The 18,667-nt window shown below is 42.0% G+C and overlaps 1 protein-coding gene across 1 annotated transcript in view; it reads left to right on the top strand.

Moving 5' to 3' along the window:
* The first annotated feature begins 503 nt into the window (after positions 1 to 503).
* EGFL6 (EGF like domain multiple 6) overlaps positions 504 to 18,667 on the top strand; it is a 40,522-nt gene continuing 22,358 nt past the window's right edge. The window contains exons 1-5 of the mRNA XM_048495205.1: positions 504 to 773; positions 5,728 to 5,840; positions 10,700 to 10,792; positions 13,814 to 13,933; positions 14,935 to 15,054. Of these exons, the coding sequence (XP_048351162.1) occupies positions 694 to 773; positions 5,728 to 5,840; positions 10,700 to 10,792; positions 13,814 to 13,933; positions 14,935 to 15,054 (526 nt within the window). The 5' untranslated portion in view covers positions 504 to 693. The remainder of the gene's footprint in view (positions 774 to 5,727; positions 5,841 to 10,699; positions 10,793 to 13,813; positions 13,934 to 14,934; positions 15,055 to 18,667) is intronic.

Below are 18,667 nucleotides of genomic sequence, written 5' to 3'. Positions count from 1 at the left end.
GCCTTCCATATTTCCCAGGTTGGTAAAATTACTCCCCGGGGGTAAAGAGGAGACGACTGAGGAAGGCAATGAGCAAACCACCCCATAAACACAGTCTGCCCATTAAAGGTGATGATGTCACATCACCCCATGGGTCAGTAATGAGCCGTATGATCCTTGCACTTTTACCTAGTTTCCTTGATCGGTCTGTCGGTGGAGAGCCTTCGCCTGCTCCTCAGCTCTTCCATCACCTGCTCCCTTGGTTGGGAGTAGTAGTAGTGGTGGTGAATGACTGATGGGCCACCGAGAGGCTCCAGTGGAGACTCTCCCGTCGTGGTCCAAACCTCGGCGCCCCTCCTGATTGCCTTTCTCTGCTCCTTCTGGAGTTGGAGGTCTTCCACGAACTCCCCGCACTAACAATCCGGGGGGCGGGGGGCTGCGGGGGCGGGGTCTTTATGCAAACCTCAGACCCGCCCCCGCCAGTCCAAGCCCCTAGACCTGGGCGCGGCCGAAACGCGGCCAAGCCCACCGTCGCCGGACGAGGGGGCGCCGATCCCGCCGCTTGACGCCGCTTGACTCTCTGCCAGTCTGGAGCCTGGAAGGACTGTGGAGGTCGCTGCCTTGACCGCAGGAAAACCCTCAAAGGGAGAAGCCCCTGCCTGACAGAGGTCCTGTCCAGGCTCCAGAGTTGCCGTGGCTGCTTCCTCTGCCGCTATGGGGCGGGTGACTTGGGGCGCTCTCCTGGCGCTCGCCTGGCTGCCTTTTGTGGCAGGTGGATCTGCCGAGCCTGGCAGGTGAGTTGCAGAGAAGGGACTGGGGGCTTCCGCAGCGTTGCTTCCTTTGATGGCCATTCCGGAGGATGTCTGGGATTGCTCCGAGGGGTTGTAGATGCTTAGGCTCAGTGATCGCAAACTTGAAAGACGAGGGGGAGTCTTTGCATAGATGATGGGGAGAGAGGATGGCGGGGAGAGAGAGAACCCGCTCTCCCATAAAAAGTCCCAGGCTCAATCTTCAGGATTTCTAATTGTGAAAGACTTCTTACCTCTCAGGTCCAGGAGAGCCGCCTGCCCATCAGAGCAGACACGAACGTCCTTGGTGCTGACTTGGTGTAAGGCAGCTAGCTTCCTGTGTTCATATACCTCTATCTGCTCTGACTGCAGCTGAATGTTCGGCTCTGAGCGATGCTGGGGAAGTGTCGTCTGGGAGGCTTTTCCGCACCGACAAGTCCTTTCTTGATGCGGCTGTTTTCTAGCAATGGGCAAGCGTCAACTCATGCAGAGTTTAGACCAGGGCTTAATGTGAGCTGTAATATAGCACCAGTGCATGTTGAATGTTAAGCTTCAACCCTGGGACCTGTGATGTTCTGAAAATGTGGGGAGTGGGGACTGCCGAGCCTATGGAGAGAGCCGTTCCATCACTGCTGCATAATGCACATCACTGAGGCTGAGAGATGGAGTCTGTCCCTCATGAAAAGGAGCCACCGAGCAAGCAGGATGCCAACGATCAATTTTGCTAAAGACAAACCACTAGCGGACTTTGACCGAAGTTTTGTGAGTGTATGGTCCTGATTTGTAACGTTGATTGAAGCTGGGACTACTTTGGGAGCTTATAGTGGGGTCAGTATCAAGTTCAGAAATGATTTAACTTGCAGTTGGCTGATTTGGAGGATTTTGGGAAGCACCATCCAGAGTAGGATTTGCATGACAGGCTCTGGGGAAAAGTTGTGGCAGTTTCTGTCAACATGCTGTAGGATGCAAAAATGAGTGGCAGGAGAGAGATTTGCATTGCCCTTTTTGTTCAGTCTTTAGGTTGGATCCTACTAGCAAAGTGAACAGAATTTCTGTGGAACAGAATTTCTCTACTTCCCTGTTTCAATGCACCCCTCTAACCCCCCTCCAAAAAAATGTCTGGTTCTGGTGGGAAAGAGGCCTTTGAGAAGAATATTGGAAAGGTCTGCAGTTTGTGTGTGTGTGTGTGTGTGTGTGTGTGTGTGTGTGTGTGTGTGTGTGTGTGTGACAAATAGGCAAAAATCATCACCTCTTCCTCTGTCAATGGAAATCCTGTTCTACCAGCATAACTTCTCTTATGGTGGTGGAAAGGCAATGATTGTAAATTAGAATTGACCATTCGAGAGCTCCAGCCTAGAAAATGTTCAGTTCATATAACCCTGGAAAAGGTCATGATGAGGAGAGTGGTTCTGAAACTCTACAGAGCAGGTGTTTGGAGGCTCAGTGGGGTAGTGGGACTGCAGACCACCCACACATAATGTTTAGCCTGTCCTGAGCTCTTGATATACGTTACCTGTCAGTGATCCTTGTAACTCACCAGGTAGCTCAGCAATTCATTTCCCATAATCGTGAGGAGGACTTGAATTGAAAAACAGAAGCTAATGTTGTCATGGTTGGCTGACATGAAATACGAACCGACTCATTCTTGGTTTACAGCGCAGTCACTTACAGCGATGTCCTAAGCAAACTTATACCACCCTTCTAAGTCCATTGGGTTAAGGAGGGGTGCAGCTCTGTCTGGGATTGCTCTGTACACCATTAAAATAGTTAGCAGTTTAGGATTAGGAAGCTGATAGGACTTTGAGATCTAAGGGTGCAATTTCTTAAACAGACAAATCAAAAGAAAGAGAGAAAAACAACCCACAGCAACGTGGCATTGCATTCCTGGCCAAGTTGCTGTGCTCATCTGCCTTTACTTGTGATTCATTTGTCACCCTGCCAAATACAAAACTTGTCGACAGCATGACATCAGCTTTCTTTATACTGGCTTGGCAATATCATCTGCGGAGCCCTAATGCCTGATAGTCTTACAGGATGAATAAGATACAGCACTTTATACAGGGCAGCCTTCTTGACTGATGTTTACAATGATATTTCTAAGGTTATTCATTTAGGTATGTATGCCCCACTTTCCTTCTCCCAAAATAGTCTACATCACTGTTCTCCCTTTTTATCCTTTATCCTTGCAGCAACCACTCTGTAAGTTAGGTAAGGCTGGAAGAGAGTGACTTCCCAAGGTCACTCAGTGAGCTTCCTTGATAGAGTGGGCATTCAAATCTGGGTCTCTCATAGCAAGGGGGAACTGCACCCAGGGCATGTTTGTGCCCTGTGCCCCTGCCCCTGCCCCCGCCTCCACCACACCCCCACCCTGGCGTGTGCCTAGCTTGAGACTTGAACCATTGCGTCATTGTGCACCATTTTTCTTCTATGGCATTCAAAGTAGTGCTGCATCACAGGCATTCCAGTCATGTTCTACAAAGGAGTCAGCAGCACTGAATTGATATCAATTGAATACTGAGCTCCACATTACTGTTTAGAGTTAAGAACATAAGAAAGAGCCTTCTGGAAATGACCAGAGTCCACCTAGTCCAGCACTCTGCTACTCACGGTGGCCCACCAGATACCTCTGGGAGCTCACATGCAGGATGTGAAAGCAATGGCCTTCTGCTGCTGCTGCTCCAGAGCACCTGGTCTGCTAAGGCATTTGCAATCTCAAATCAAGGAGGATCAAGATTGGTAGCCATACATCGACTTCTCCTCCATAAATCTGTCCAAGCCCCTTTTAAAGCTATCCAGGTTAGTGGCCATCACCACTTCCTGTGGCAGCATATTCCAAACACCAATCACACGTTCCGTGAAGAAATGTCCCCCCCCCCCAGCATTTTCAATGTATGCCCCCTGGTTCTAGTATTGTGAGAAAGAGAGGAAAAATTCTCTCTGTCAACATTTTCTATCCCATGCATAATTTTATAGCCTCAAAGACTCAATCATATCCCCCCTCAGACGTCTCCTCTCCAAACTAAAGAGTCCTAAACGCTGCAGCCTCTCCTCATAAGGAAGGTGCTCCAATCCCTCAATCATCTTTGTTGCCCTTCACTGCACTTTTTCTATCTCTTCGATATTCTTTTTGAGATGTGGCGACCAGAACTGAACACAATACTCCAAGTTTGGTCGCACCACTGCTTTATATAAGGGCATGACAATCTTTGCAGTTTTATTATCAATTCCTTTCCTAATGATCCCCAGCATAGAGTTTGCCTTTTTCACAGCTGCCATGCATTGAGTTGACATTCCCGTGGAACTATCAACTAAGATGCCCAAATCCCTTTCCTGGTCTGTGACTGATAGCACTGACCCCTGTAGTGTGTATGTGAAATTTGGATTTTTTTGCCCCTATGTGCCTGGCAATTTGATTTATTCCTTCCTTCCTTCCTTCCTTCCTTCCTTCCTTCCTTCCTTCCTTCCTTCCTTCCTTCCTTCCTTCCTTCCTTCCTTCCTTCCTTCCTTCCTTCCTTTCCTTCCTTCCTCCCTCCCTCTCTCTCTTCCTTCCTTCCTTCCTTCCTTCCTTCCTTCCTTCCTTCCTTCCTTCCTTCCTTCCTTCCTTCCTTCCTTCCTTCCTTCCTTCCTTCCTTCCTTCCTTCCTTCCTTCCTTCCTTCCTTCCACTTTTATACCGCCCACCCCCAGAGGGGTCTCGGCGGTGTACAACAACTAATATAATCTAAAATAACAAGAAGAGCACATTCAATAAATACATACAATATAATAAAATTAGGGCTCTACTTTTTATGTTTCATTTGAACTACAATTTAAAGTAGGACTTTTGGCATAGCTTTGTGAATTTGCTGGAAGGTTCAATTTGGCTAAATTTTTTGAGATGTGATGTTAATGTTTTTATCTCATCACTGCAGTCTATTGAATTATGACAGCCTACACGAAGATCTTCAAACCCCTTAGTAGCAGTTCCATTTACATTAGTGGCACCATTCCAAAATTAATATTTTGAAGATTTTTTTCAACTTTTATTTCAGGCTTTTTAGTCAGCAATAGCAGGGAAGAGAAAATATTTACTAATCTTGAAATGTAAATTAAACATCCCTAAACAATATTACACATTTTCCCATACCACTGATGGGAAAATCCTATTAATTATTGTACTTGTACTTCTATGGATCTCTTGCTGCATTTCCTGTGTTTCTGATTAGTTTTCCCTCTAGATGCATTAGCTCCAGTTTTTCCAAGCTGATTTTAATTTTGCTGTTTCCTGCCCATATTTCTTAACATTCTTATATGCCTCTGTATGTTTCATTCTCTATTGGAATACTATTTTTAAATAAATATTTAACATCTATTGTAAGCTTCAGGAGCTAAACAATGTAAGGGATGTTTGGATAAGATAATTATAAATATTGCAGCATGTCCCATTAAAAATGCTCTACAATGTACTGTTTGTTTTGTTTTTGTTAGTTTGTTTTTGTGAAAATCACTTTCCATGACCTGTTTTTCCACCTTCAGTCTAAAAATATGATGTTCCTGAAAATGCAGAAATAACTTGCAGAGGGTGATTTTGAACTGGAAAACTGATGGAGAGTAATCTTGACAGTGGATGAGAGGAGCATTTTGAAACCCCATGCATGACACTCCAAAGTCCTCTGAAGAAGTGAGGAATGTGCAAAAGAAAGTTAATGAAATGTTTTGGTGCTTGGCATGAGACTACATTTCAGTCGTCAACCAAGCTCTGTATACTCATTTGGTGATTAACAGTGCAATCCTGTATAGCCAATGGGTTTAAGAGGGTGTGATTCTGCACTGTTTCTTCAGGAATGGTTTATTCATTCCCTCCGATGGATGATGCATGATGTGGAGTTAATGTGGCCTGACAGAGATGACGTGTCCGGAGTGCTGTACTTGTAGGGTTCTGCTAATTCCTCTGCTACAATTGATGTTCTCTTTTATGTACAGCTCAAGAGGCCACAGGCAGCTCTTAACTGTGAATCAACCTGGGGTCTGTCGCTATGGATCTAAGCTTGACTGCTGCTATGGTTGGAAAAGGAGTAGCCAAGGGCATTGTGAAGGTAACAGTAATAAAGTTCCCTTTTCTCTAGAAATATATGCTTACCTTTGAGAAAAAAAACTGTCTGATGGACCTGGCAGAGCTTAGAATAAAAAAGACATATGGAAATTTCAGTCACATAGTGATGCTTTATATAATGAAACAGGATTTAGGCAGAACTTTCAAAAAATGGCTGGACTGGAGCAACCAAGATTAGCTGAATATCTCATAAGGCTGCAATGAATATTCTGATGACTTGTATTTTATCTATAGCACTGGATAACAGTAAGCATTTAAGAGAGTACATAACCATTATTTATATAATCATCCAAATTCTTTTATTATTTTTATCTTTTATTGCTATCCAGTGGGGCTAGCTGCCAAAAAAGCATTTTCCCTTTGGGCCTATATTAATATACATTTCAGATAACAGTGGCAGTTGAAAGCATCACCATCTGTTGAATGGAAAAGTTCCATATAAATATTGGGGGGTTGTTATGTGTGTTGTTTGTATAACCCTAGTTCAGCTCAACTCTATGGTGAGGTAAGAATGACAGCCTGTAAAAATTCCTTAAAGAACCTATGGAAGATTCCTTTTGGTTCTCATTTTTTGTTAACTTGATAGACCCATCTTCAACTGCTATCCATTTTTCAAAGCTGTTTAATTCTTCTCTGGCGGATTTCTGGTTTAATACAGCAATGATATGTATTAACAGGCAGGCATTCTTTGCTGTACTATTTTCTCTTCATTACACTGTTCCTTTCATGGTAAGCCATTTTTGATCAGGATTCCTTGCTGGGTGAAATATCATTAAATAATTTGGACCAAAAAATGGTTTAAATCCACCAGATGTTTCTGTTTAGTATGTTTCAGAAGATCATTACAGGAAACAACGGGATTCAGTTGTGTTAAGTTTGGAAAGTTCTGAACAATGGCCAAGGCCTCCTGCAAATCTGCACTAAAACAAACTAAATTGTATAAGGAAACTCATGCTATGGGAATAAAGAAACACTTATGCTAAGGGAATATAAAACCTGTGTTCAGAATATTTACTCGGGAAGTACATTCAGACTTTAAGCAATTAAGAAAAGATCTAAACCAAAACCACCCTGTCCTTTAACCACAGTAGAATTACTAATCTAAATAAAATTGCCTTTAACTGTACCAGATGTTACTATTTTTCTGATAATGCCACATATGTGTGTGTGTGTGTGTGTGTGTGTGTGTGTGTTTATATTTATACCACACCCTACCCCCAAAGGGCTCAGGTGGCTTACAATGGCATAAAGCCTAAAATCATACATAAAATTCCTATAAAAACAATTAATAAAAACAAATAATAAAACCATTTAATTGAATCCACTACAATTGCATTCAGTCACAAAATGAAGATACCCAGATCCTGATTCTGAACATTCTAGAGTATGATAGAATATTCAAAGGTAGTGTGAGTAAATCTTGTGAAACTGTATTATATCTTTAAAAGACACAAGTGACAAAGCTCACCAAGTTAAGACTGTCCATTGCAACACCCCAACATTAGCTTTGCCCACCTCCAGGTTGGCCCTGGTGATCTCCAAGAATTACAACTGATCTCCAGACTACAGAAAATATGGCTCTTGAATTAAACAGCTACTTTGGAAGGTAGACTGTATGGCATTATATCCTTCCCCAGGCTTCATCCTCAAGTCTCCAGGAATTCCCAACCCAGAGTTTGCAACTCTACCCAAAATCCTAACAGACACTGACACTCACCTCCAACATATTGTGTGTCAAAAGCTAATATCAGATGAGACTCAAGGGCCTCTTCCACACATGCAGAATAATGCACTTTCAATCCACTTTCAATGTACTTTGCAGCTGGATTTTACTGTGCAAAATAGCAAAATCCACTTGCAAACCATTGTGAAAATGAATTGAAAATGCATTATTCTGCATGTGCGGAAGGGGCCAAGGTCTGTCACAACTGAGGTACCTTCAAAACGTGATTGTCTAATAAAACAAATCCAAGTGGATCAACAAAATGAATAAGTCCACATGGGTAGAGGCGGAGAAGGAGAAGAACCTTTCTCTCCTGTACGGAGACTCAAAGTGACTTACCAGCTCCTTTCCATTCCTCTCCCCACAACTGATATCTTGTGAGGTAGGTGGGGCTGAGAGAGTTCTGAAGAACTATGAGTAGCCCAAGGTCACCCAGCAGGAATGTAGGAGTGCGGAAACACATCTGGTTCACCAGATAAGCCTCTGCCACTCAGGTGGAGGAGTGGGGAATCAGACCTGGTTCTCCAGATTAGAATCCACTTTCTCTTAACCACTACACCACGCTGGCTCTCACTATGCTGGTAAGAGTGAAAACTGTCATGGTCAACTGCTAGTCTGCACATGTTCCTTCCAAATACTTGTTTAGAACACTACAGAAGCATCAGATTAAAATTAGCATTGGTATGAAATTTAGAAGCATATTTGAAACCACCCTAATGCTTATAAACTTCTCTGGTGGTCATATACTCTGGAGAGATAAAATAATGATGAACAGACTATAGCTATTCTAAAGTATTGTTGTAAGTTACAAAGTAGGGTTTATGGCATCCAGCCTTTTGGATGCATGGGTGGTATATTAGGTTCTGATCTGGAAAAATATTCAGATCCAAATGTCTGAACATTTATTCCTTTATTCTTTCTGCATCTTCACTGAAATTTTTAGGGGAAATGCTTGAGGTTTAAGCCAATCCACAAATAATGTATATGTACAGTAACCTGAAGCAGATCCAGTAATGATTAAAAAGGAAATCAGATCTGCAGCGTTATGTATGTGTGTGTGTGTGTGTGTGTGTGTGTGTGTGTGTGTGTGTGTGTGTGTGTGTGTGTGTGTGTGTGTGTGTGTGTGTGTGTATATATATATATATATATATATAGGAGGGAGAATACAGAGAGAGAACTTTTAGGCAGTTTTTAAGATTAAAAACTTATAGTTTCACACCGAGATATCCTGCCATATTTAATCTCTCTGTGAAGAAGTTTGGTAATTCAATTTATTAGCCTCTCTGCAGCCATTTCAGATGAGGGCACCTTCAGTTTGGTGTTTATCAGGCTTAACTTTAAACCAAGTTCAACTAAGCCCAATGAAAGAAGCTTTATCTGCTCCCTTGGATCAGGATGGGAAAGTCACATAAAAATCAATTTGGCAGTGAAAATTTGATCATGCCATTTCCTTCTTGAAAGTATAGCTCCTGTAAACTATAATTCTTGCTTTCCTACACTGAAGATGGTATTAAGAAGGGAAAAATAAGAAAAAAGTTTTACAGAGTGTCTATTCTATGTTTATTTAACTACTTTGTACCCCAACTTTTGACAAAGTGCAGCCTCCAACCAGATATAAAAATATCAGAAAACAAAATAAAACAATACAATATCTGGTCACATAAAACAGCAAATAGTATTAAACAGCACAGTAATTTTAAACCCATTATCACTGGCTCGAGAAATTCATGAAGATTTTGGGTAGTACCTAATTTCACTTAGGTCGATTCCCCATGGGGAAAATCATTTTGGGATTGGACCAGGACCATAAAGTACAGCACCTTTTGATCCCGGTCTGTCACTCCCCATGGCAGCCAAGGTCTGGAGTTGAAACCATGATCAGAGCCCGGGATCATCTTGGTGCCTCTTCTGCTCCTTGTTCCTGATTGGCTGTTGCTTTAGGGTGGAAACGTGAACTGGCGTTCCTGTTTTTTGTTTTTTTTAATGTAATGACTATGTAGCTACATTGTCACAAAGCATAGAGCTTCATGGCCAAGAACAGCACACAAATGTGCGCCTGTTAGTTGCATGGTCGTGGCATCGTATGCAAGAAGAAGAAAAAGCATGTTCCTGCCTGCCCTGAGTCTGCTGTTCTGCGCAAGCCCAGGAGACTTAGCTGTGATTGGCTGGCAGAATGAACAGAGACTCAGGGCAGGAAAACGATTCCCCATGATACCGGGCTCATCCAGGGTTCGCCAGAAAATGCCAGAAAAGATGTACCTTCCTAGCAGTTTCGGAAAAACCCTGGGTGAGGGGGGTATTGCAGGGCTGGCACAGGACTGAGCCAAATTCGACCCAGGAGCCGTGGGGAGTTCTCCCGTTGTCCTGGGACACCTACCAGGCAGTGATGGGATTCAAATAATTTAATAACCGGTTCTGGTGGTGGGATTCAACTAATTTAACAACTGGTTGTTTACAAGCACCATTTTAACAACTAGTTCTGCCGAAGTGGTGCAAACCTGCTGAATCCCACCACTGCTACCAGGGCTATCACACATTATTTTCCCCGTGGGGAATTGACCTTAGACTCTTTTATATCAAAGAGACTACCCCTCTGTAGCTGCCATTTTTTCCAAGGAAACTGTTCTCTGAAGTCTGGAAATTGGTTGTAATTCTGGGAGAACTCCAGACCATACCTGGAGTGTTGTAATCCCAGATGATGCGATGACTTCAGTTGCAGTGTGCGCTGGAAGTGATGTTACTGCACTGCAGCAATGCTGCTCTAGGCCTCCCTTAGCTGCTGACGTCCCCACTCCCTTACCAGGAGGATCTGGCAACCCTAAGTCACTGCATAGTTGTAGCCTCACAATCAAAGAAGCTTTTTCTCTATTTTTTTATTAGACAGTTATGTCTACTTTTAAAAGTTTGCATATAATTCTTTTTTAGGGAGATCACCTTATGTTCTGCATCATCTTTCTTTTGATTAAATGCAAAACAAAATAAGACAAGACAATATAAACAACAGTTTCACTTCTCTAGTAAGAAAATAAATTCTTATGAAAATGTTTTAACAACGTAACTGAAGAATACCAGTTGCTGCTGTAACAATTTAACCTATTTCTCTCGTTTTATTTCCACAGCCACCTGTGAACATGGCTGCAAGTATGGAGAATGTGTGATGCCAAACAAATGTAAATGTTTTCCTGGATTTGTAGGGAAAACCTGCAGTCAAGGTATGTGCAACTTACCATTTAAATTTAAAATACCTGGTGATTAGGGGGTGGAGCCTTGGGAGGGGAGGGTTTGGGGAAGCATGGGACTTCGTTTGTATATAATGTCATAGCATCCACCCTCCAAAGTAGCTATTTTCTCCAGAACTGGTATCTGTCTTCTGGAGAGTGATTGTAAGTCCAGAAATCTCTAGGCTCTACCTGGAGGCTGATAACCCTAGTATGTGTGCATGTGTGTTGAGCAGGAGCACTACTCATCCCTGATTGAAAATTCATGCTATTCTTATTCTAGTTTTAACATTTGAATGTAGCCACGCATAAACAATTTATCAAAATAATTGTACCATTGCTTCCTATTTATGTTTCTTCGTAGCCACGCCCAGCGTGGCATAAAAAAAGGCTACACACTCTCTGTGCACAGCCCACTGCATTCTGATTGGCTGAAATTTTTGAAGGGCAGGAACAATAAGCCGTGTCTGTCTCCTGTTTCTACCCACCGAACCGACTTCAGCATATGATTGAAAAAAGATGCACTTCAATGCAGGTTCAGAAAAAAAGCGTGATAAGGGGGTGGGGACCTGTTCCAGAACCGGGATGAAGACATGTTCAGCACTTAAGCCATGGGGAGTTCTTGCTTAAACCATGATTTTTCGCATGAGTATTATGCGATAAATTGACCGTGGGGAATCGCCCAAAGAGAAAATATGGAGTGTGTATATTATCTCAGTTGGTTACATGACATTTTCAGATTTGGTTGAAGTTTGAATTTATAAGCTCAGTAGAAAGCTAAGCTGAATGGCATTCAACTTATTCTTGGAGCAGAGTTTTGCATGCATTTTCTCCATCCTCCTCCATCATACTTACCATATTTCAGACCATAGTGAACATCTGCCTCACAAAACCAGTTCTTAATTTATGAGGAAGAAGAGAGAGGAAAGACCTTTTTATTTCTGGCTTTTCTCTTCAAGCACCTCTCAACAGAAGGAAAATCACAGGGATAATAACCAATTATTGTAAAGACCAAGAGCCCTTTGTGTGGTAAGCAATTCAAGCTGCATGGTGCAAGGCTCTCTGAAGGGTCTCTATGACATCTGCTGTGTACCCTGAATGTGCTTTTGTTTCATATGCATTGCAGACGGTCCTTCAGTTGCAGAGATGCTGCCCTTCTTTAGCATTCAAAGTACAGTGTTTTGTTGGTGGCAAATGCAGTCATCCTACTATAATTCACGCAGTGCTACTATGATTGTGTTTGTGGAATTTGTACATGAATGACTACACCCCCCCACCCCCCCCACCATTTGTGCATTATTTCTTGAACTATTTTTTTCATTTATTGAAAACTGTTTTCACACAAGGTATTTCTTCTGAGTCTGGTCCTTTAAAGCTTTGGGCTTTGCTTGGCTATCCAGACTTGCCTTGACTGCTTTGGCTTCTGGTTCTGGGGTTGTGCAGGGATTCTCTGATTATTTTGGATGTACTTTTTCCTTGAATTTTTTTTCTGTTGATTTCCACTTGTTGGATTTTAGTGAGGAGTTCTTCAACCCATGGCTATTTTCTTCTGCCCATTTCCAAGTGTCACCACCATGCCATGCAAACCCTGACTCCCCTTCCATTTTATCCATCCTCTATTCTCTCATCCATGGAATCACCATATCTCTAGGGAATTGCTGGTCTGCTGACCTGCCCCTCCTTACCTTCAAACTCTCTCCTTCTGGATCTCTGCTCTCTTGCTGTATTTGCCTGTTACAGTCAATTTGTAATGTGTCTTCATCAGCCTTAGCAACCTCTGCAGTTCTGGGTTGGATCCTGTGAACATTCTACTGGTGGAAGAATATAAGTATCTTTGTTGAATTCTTCTCACTGCAGCCCCCACTTTCCCCCAGCCCAAGCCATAGTGATCTTTGTTTGCTTTGGTCCATAGATTCCCATCAGTGCATATTCTGGGATCACAGAAGGTTGCTGAGAGAAGGGTAAAGCAAGAAAAAATCCATTTCCACCAACAGAATGCCTGTGGGATCCATCCCATAGACTACTGGGGGTCTTGCCTTGTATCCTAGTTGAAAATTTTTAGGAATTAACATGAGTTGTCTCCTGTTTTGACGTTGTCTTTTACAAAACTCAAACCATGTTGTAGGCCCATACAGATCCATCTATTCTATTTTTGAATGGATCACTTATCCTTGGTAGCAGACAAGCATGACTCATAACCTTGTATGTATTCAGAAGGAATTGTACAGCGTAAAATCTGAGCTATAGATATTTGTCATGGCCAAGTCTGAGAATCTCTTAACTGTGATGACAAATCCAGAAAATCAGTATATAACCAACAGTGCATATGGAATAGAGGAAAGAAAACAGCTGCAGAGTCATGCTCCATGGACCTCCCAATAAATAGACTCAGATAGAATTGAAATTGATTTATTGACTGGAGTTGAAACTTCAATGATTCATTGCCAAGACTAAAGCTTTCGTGCAAAGTAAAAAAAAACCCCAATAAGGATTGCTGTGCTCCCCCTCTCTGTGCCTCGTTACTAGGCAGCAGTTCTTCCTCTACTCTCTCTAGCCTTTTAACAAACTTGCTCCTTTCTCCCAAGGTTGCATGCCCTTCTAGATAACGGTCCAGGTGTACCCAACCTGAGAAAGGCAGTTCATTAAGCCCACACATCCCTACACATCAAAGCTCTAACACAAACAACAAGCAGGAACAGTCGGATTGCCACAAACTCCCATCCTCCCCTGGAGACATGACAAGGCCATAAAGCATAGAGACAGGTCTTGACACGCTGTAATCGGTCTGCTGGTAGAAGATACTTTTCTGGATTCTATCAGGTATTCCAGGCACTTCACATTTGTGTTCCTATAGATGGTCTGCTCAATCCCTTTCTTTCAAGAGTTAGGCTGAGTAACAACCAAATTATATCTTGTTTCCCTACAAGGAACTGAAGTCATGAATTAAAAGTCAGTGATATGGGAATTTTTTCTTCAGAGATTCCTGTGCTCATTTTATTCTGATTATTTTGGCAGATATTAATGAATGTGGATTGAAGCCACGACCCTGTGAACACAGATGCATGAACACTCACGGCAGCTACAAGTGCTATTGTCTTAATGGGTATATGCTCATGCCTGATGGTACCTGTGCAAGTAAGTGATAAATAGTATTTAAGAGCCAGTCAATAGGACAAAATACAAGATTAAGTTACTCTTCTAACTAATCTCAAAGTAACCTGTTCTACACCAGGGAAGGATAGCTGATTTATTTATGCCAGATGAATTTCTTAGGCCCCTTCCGCACATGCAGAATAGTGTACTTTCAGTCCTCTTTCACAATTGTTTGCAAGTGGATTTCGCTATTCCGCACAGTAAAATCCTGCTGCAAATTGGATTGAAAGTGGATTGAAAGTGCATTATTCTGCATGTGCGGAAGGGGCCTTAGCCCTCTAAAGTATATCAGCATTAAAGAATATCACCACTGTTGATGTTTTTAAATAGGCAGAAATACATGAATCTATTCTTCAGGGTCTCAGGCAGCATTTTTTCTCAATCCCAGTACCTGAGAGTCTCCCACTGGAGATATTGACAATTAGAACCTGGGAATTTTTTTTTCTGCATACAGAGGATGAGCTCTATCACTGAGTCATGGCTTTCCCTCAAAAATGTCTTCCATTGCTACCTGAGTTCCTTTAATTTCAGTTCTTGGCCAAGTAGTGCTGATTTTTTTTTTTTTGCATACATTGGGAAATAGTAATTGGATACACTTTCAGTTCTGCCCATTTATTACTGCTTGTGGATAAATCAGAAGTCAAACTTGAAATTTTAGCCCTCCCCTAAAAATACAATCTGATAGCTTTGGCAGTCAGGAAAACCCCCGAATATTCTCAAGTCATTAACAATTTTTAAAGGTTTCCTTTGCAGAGATATTCATCTGACATTTACAAATCCTTACAGAACTTTTGTTCCCTGTTGGAGTGGAATGTTGCTCACGATTATTCTTGACTCAAAACATCAAGAATAATCCCAGCTGCATGTATTCTTCTGTGGCTGATGTCCCCCTTTGTATGCTACCCATTGAATACTTATTAAGATTCCCTGTGCTGTATTTCCTATTGCCAGTCTGGCTTTTGACAGATAATATGTTTTTAAAGATTCCAGGACATGTGCCATGGTGAATTGCCAGTATGGCTGTGAAGAGGTGAAAGATGATGTACAATGCTTGTGTCCTTCAAGTGGACTGCAGTTGGCAGAAAATGGGAAAACATGCATAGGTACCTCTGGATTTTATTATTATCTTTATTATCCTGAACATAAACTTCTCATAAGGACCTGAACTGATCAGTACTTAAGAAGCACAGTGGATTAAGGAATGAATATAATTCTAGATAGAAGGTAGAATGGTTTCAAGATTGTATAGTTACATAATAATAATTAACTAGATGTCTGAAACTGTAAAAGAAGAAAACTTTCCTGCCTCCAATTTTGGACATTCACTTTCCTCATCACCACTTCAGTCTAGTGATGTTCAAACATGGACCAGTTTGGTTCCCTTTACATTCATTAGTGGTGATCAAGCAGCCAATTAATCATTGGCTGTTTAGGTAAGAAGCCCAGCTGATTTCCTTTCTCTTCTTTCCATTCAAATAAGATAAAGAAAAGAGGAAAAACCGGCTCTTCTTCCTCTCTTTTGTATTGCAGCCCTTAAGAGTATTGCTTCTGTCCCCACCTATTTTGGATGGAAAGAACAAAATGAGTTCTTATTTTCCCTTTGGCAAATTCAGAGACCAAAAGCAGTTTCGATGGGAGGGAAGAGCTCCATTTTGCCACTTCACCGTGTAGCTATTTTGTTGAGTGGCTCCAGTGGATAAGAAGAGGACTTCCAGCTGATCTGCCCCATCAGCTGTGAGTTGGCTTCTGACCAACAGGCAGCTGCAAACTTGTTTAGCAGATATTCAGGTTGCTTGATGGAATCCAAAGATATCTGTGGTGGGCTCAAGGTTTGATTGTGAATGGCCCTTTCTGCACAAATCTCCTGAAACATTCGTAAAATGTTTTCAGTCATCCCTTTTGTCTGCACTCACCCCGTGGAAAGAAATCATGAGCTCCATAATGTGGTTTCCCCCTTTGTTTGAATTTGTTGATGAATTGGATGCTTCGTTGCTTCATAGCCTCGTGCTGTGATTCTATGTGCCTTGTACACTCAATGCATCAAATATTACCCACTAAAATTTAAAAAAAATAAACAAATATTCTAATAAATGGGCGAGAGGGAATGGAGAGTGAGCTCAGGAAATGACACCAAGGGACGACAGAGAGACTTCTAAATTGTTTTAAAGAGATATGCACAGCAAATGAAAACGTTTTGAAAACGTTTCAGCCTCAAGAATTGGTTTAAAAGGGGATTCATTTAAAACATTTGAGGCTGGAAATAAAACATTTTGGGGGAATAACACGATAGAACTCCATGGAGGAAACATTTTTATTTCCTGCCTGAAAATGTTTTAAATGAATTGTGTGGAAAAGCCCAATGTCAAACAAGGTAAGTTCATATAATGAAAAGGTTCCCAGATAAATTCATAGCATCCCTATTTAGAAGTAGTGACTAGTCCTCCTATTTGAATTGCAAAATCTGCTGCTGGGTTGGTGGGCAGCCAGGGCCAGACTATATGGAAACCAGAGACAATATTAAAATGTTACCAAAAGTAAGTGATTTAAATTGCTGCCATGCCATAACATGTGATGGTTGCATATCTGCAGACATAGTACAAACAAAACCATGTGAAAATGGGGCAGAAGGGAATGGCCAAGGAGGGAGGGGGAACAAGGTGGGCAAGGAAGAGGAAAACAGATGATCAGGCAAATTGAAGAGGAAGAAAAAGGTGATTGACATGGTAGGCACAAGAAAAACAGATGAAGCAAATTGGAAACTAGGCAGTTAGGCAATCAGAAGAGTAGGAACCAGAGGGCTTCCCCTCCCCCACAATGGGAATGAGGCTTCCCCTCCCCCACAATAGTCCATGGCTTGTCTCTTGTGCTGTGTAATTTGTAAAGGTTCAGCAGCACGGGGGGGGGGGGGGTTAATCACCTAGCAGTCCTAAAGAGCCTTGGTTTGCAGTATCTATCCCTGCAGAGTTCTGAAGGCCTAACTAACACAAGCACTATTCTAGATAGATGGATAGATGATGTCATTTAATTATCTCAGGAATCCCAAGCTGGTTGACATTCTTCCCATATGTGCAGCAGTGGGGCTGAGGCAGAAATGTGGTGATTTGCTTAAGACTGTCTACAGTTTGTAGCTGAGAAGAGCAGGGAAACAAAGACTTCCCAAGTCACAGCTCATTACACTTGAGACATTTCAGCTTTCTTTAGGACACCTTTGAAACAACTTTCCCTAATTTTCAGAGCAGTGCAGGAAGCCTTGTGCTGGTGGAACAAACTCAGTTTGTCTTGTGTTGTCTCACAAATGTGTCACACAAGCATGAAATAGAAAGAGACAGTCTCATTGTATGTTGGCTCCACCTCTGATAGGACTGATAATTAACATACTGCAGACAGTCTGTGTCTGGTAAAACAATAAGTCGTTGAGTGTTCAAGCACTTTGAAGAATATGTATTCCTGCTCTCTAGTGCTGGCATGCATATTTCTCCTGTTGATGTTTTTTTCTCAAAAAAAAAGAAGAAAGAAAGAAGAAGCAGAAAAAGCAGAAGCAGAAACCAAAAGTAGTCATTTCCCCATTGCAAGACTGTCCTCATCTCTTTCATGGGAACCAACTACTGCAGTGCGGAATATCACTTCAGCATGAGTTCTATATTCAACCATAGTGTCAAACTCGTGGCCCTCCAGATGTTATGGACTACAGTTCCCACCATCCCCTGATGGGATGGGAACTGCAGTCCATAACATCTGGAAAGCCACGAGTCTGACACCTGTGTAAGCTTTTCTCAGAATTTTTGCACACTGATTTTGACTTTCCAGGCTGGATATGAATCAAGGAATGATGTGTGGAAGGCAGAATATTTTCTCATCCCAGGAGTCTTTGGGGATCTTTCGAGCCTCAAAGATACTTGACAAGCACAGGAAATGAACTCTGTGAGTGTAGACATTCATAATCATTCATCAGCCTAGTCATTAAGCATCTTAATCTGGAAGCCCTGCTCTGCAAACATCTTGACGTTTTGGGACTTGCAGCTGTAACAGCAAAATGTACGTGGATATCATGACCTGATGTTGTTATTAGAAAGCCTGTGTGAATTCTTGGCTTGGATGCTGAACAATAAATATACCATGGAAGCAAACTGTAATCCTTTCCTCCCAAATTTGTTGGATCTCTCAACAGAAATATTGTTGTCATGGGTGTTTAATTTTGTTTAATATTACAGCTGCTTTAGCTAGTTGTCGGCCTTTCATTACAATTTGAGCCCCACCCAAGGAAATTGTAATGTACTGATGCGATATTCATGTGTATCCTAGCAGGGCTACCTTTTGAATATGACAGATGTTTATTAATTTTGTCAATTTGAAGGTGTTTCAAGCACAGCCCTAGGGTTTTCAGAATGGAGCCCAGGGTGCCAGTTTCCACTGGGACACCTTCAGCTGGTTTGTGCCATGGATGCCAAATACTGCTCTTCAAATTATGATTTTTAAAAATTATATAATAATAGTAATTTGCCTATAACAGCAGAAATGTGTTTGTCACTATCATCCTTAATAGGCTGATTAACATTTACTCATAATTTTAGCCTAAAAGCTGGAGAAAAGTCTACATTGTGCATTTAGTAATCACATTATATCTTGTTCTTCCATTCTTAAGTGGTTAAGAGCAGGTGTACTCTAATCTGGAGGAACCAGGTTTGATTCCCCACTCTGCCGCCTGAGCTGTGGGGA

Source organism: Sphaerodactylus townsendi, linkage group LG04 (genome assembly GCF_021028975.2).
Source record: "Sphaerodactylus townsendi isolate TG3544 linkage group LG04, MPM_Stown_v2.3, whole genome shotgun sequence".
In the NCBI taxonomy this organism is placed as follows: domain Eukaryota; kingdom Metazoa; phylum Chordata; class Lepidosauria; order Squamata; family Sphaerodactylidae; genus Sphaerodactylus; species Sphaerodactylus townsendi.
Note: the sequence above shows the minus strand (reverse complement) of the source record. Positions and strands in the feature narration are given on the sequence as shown.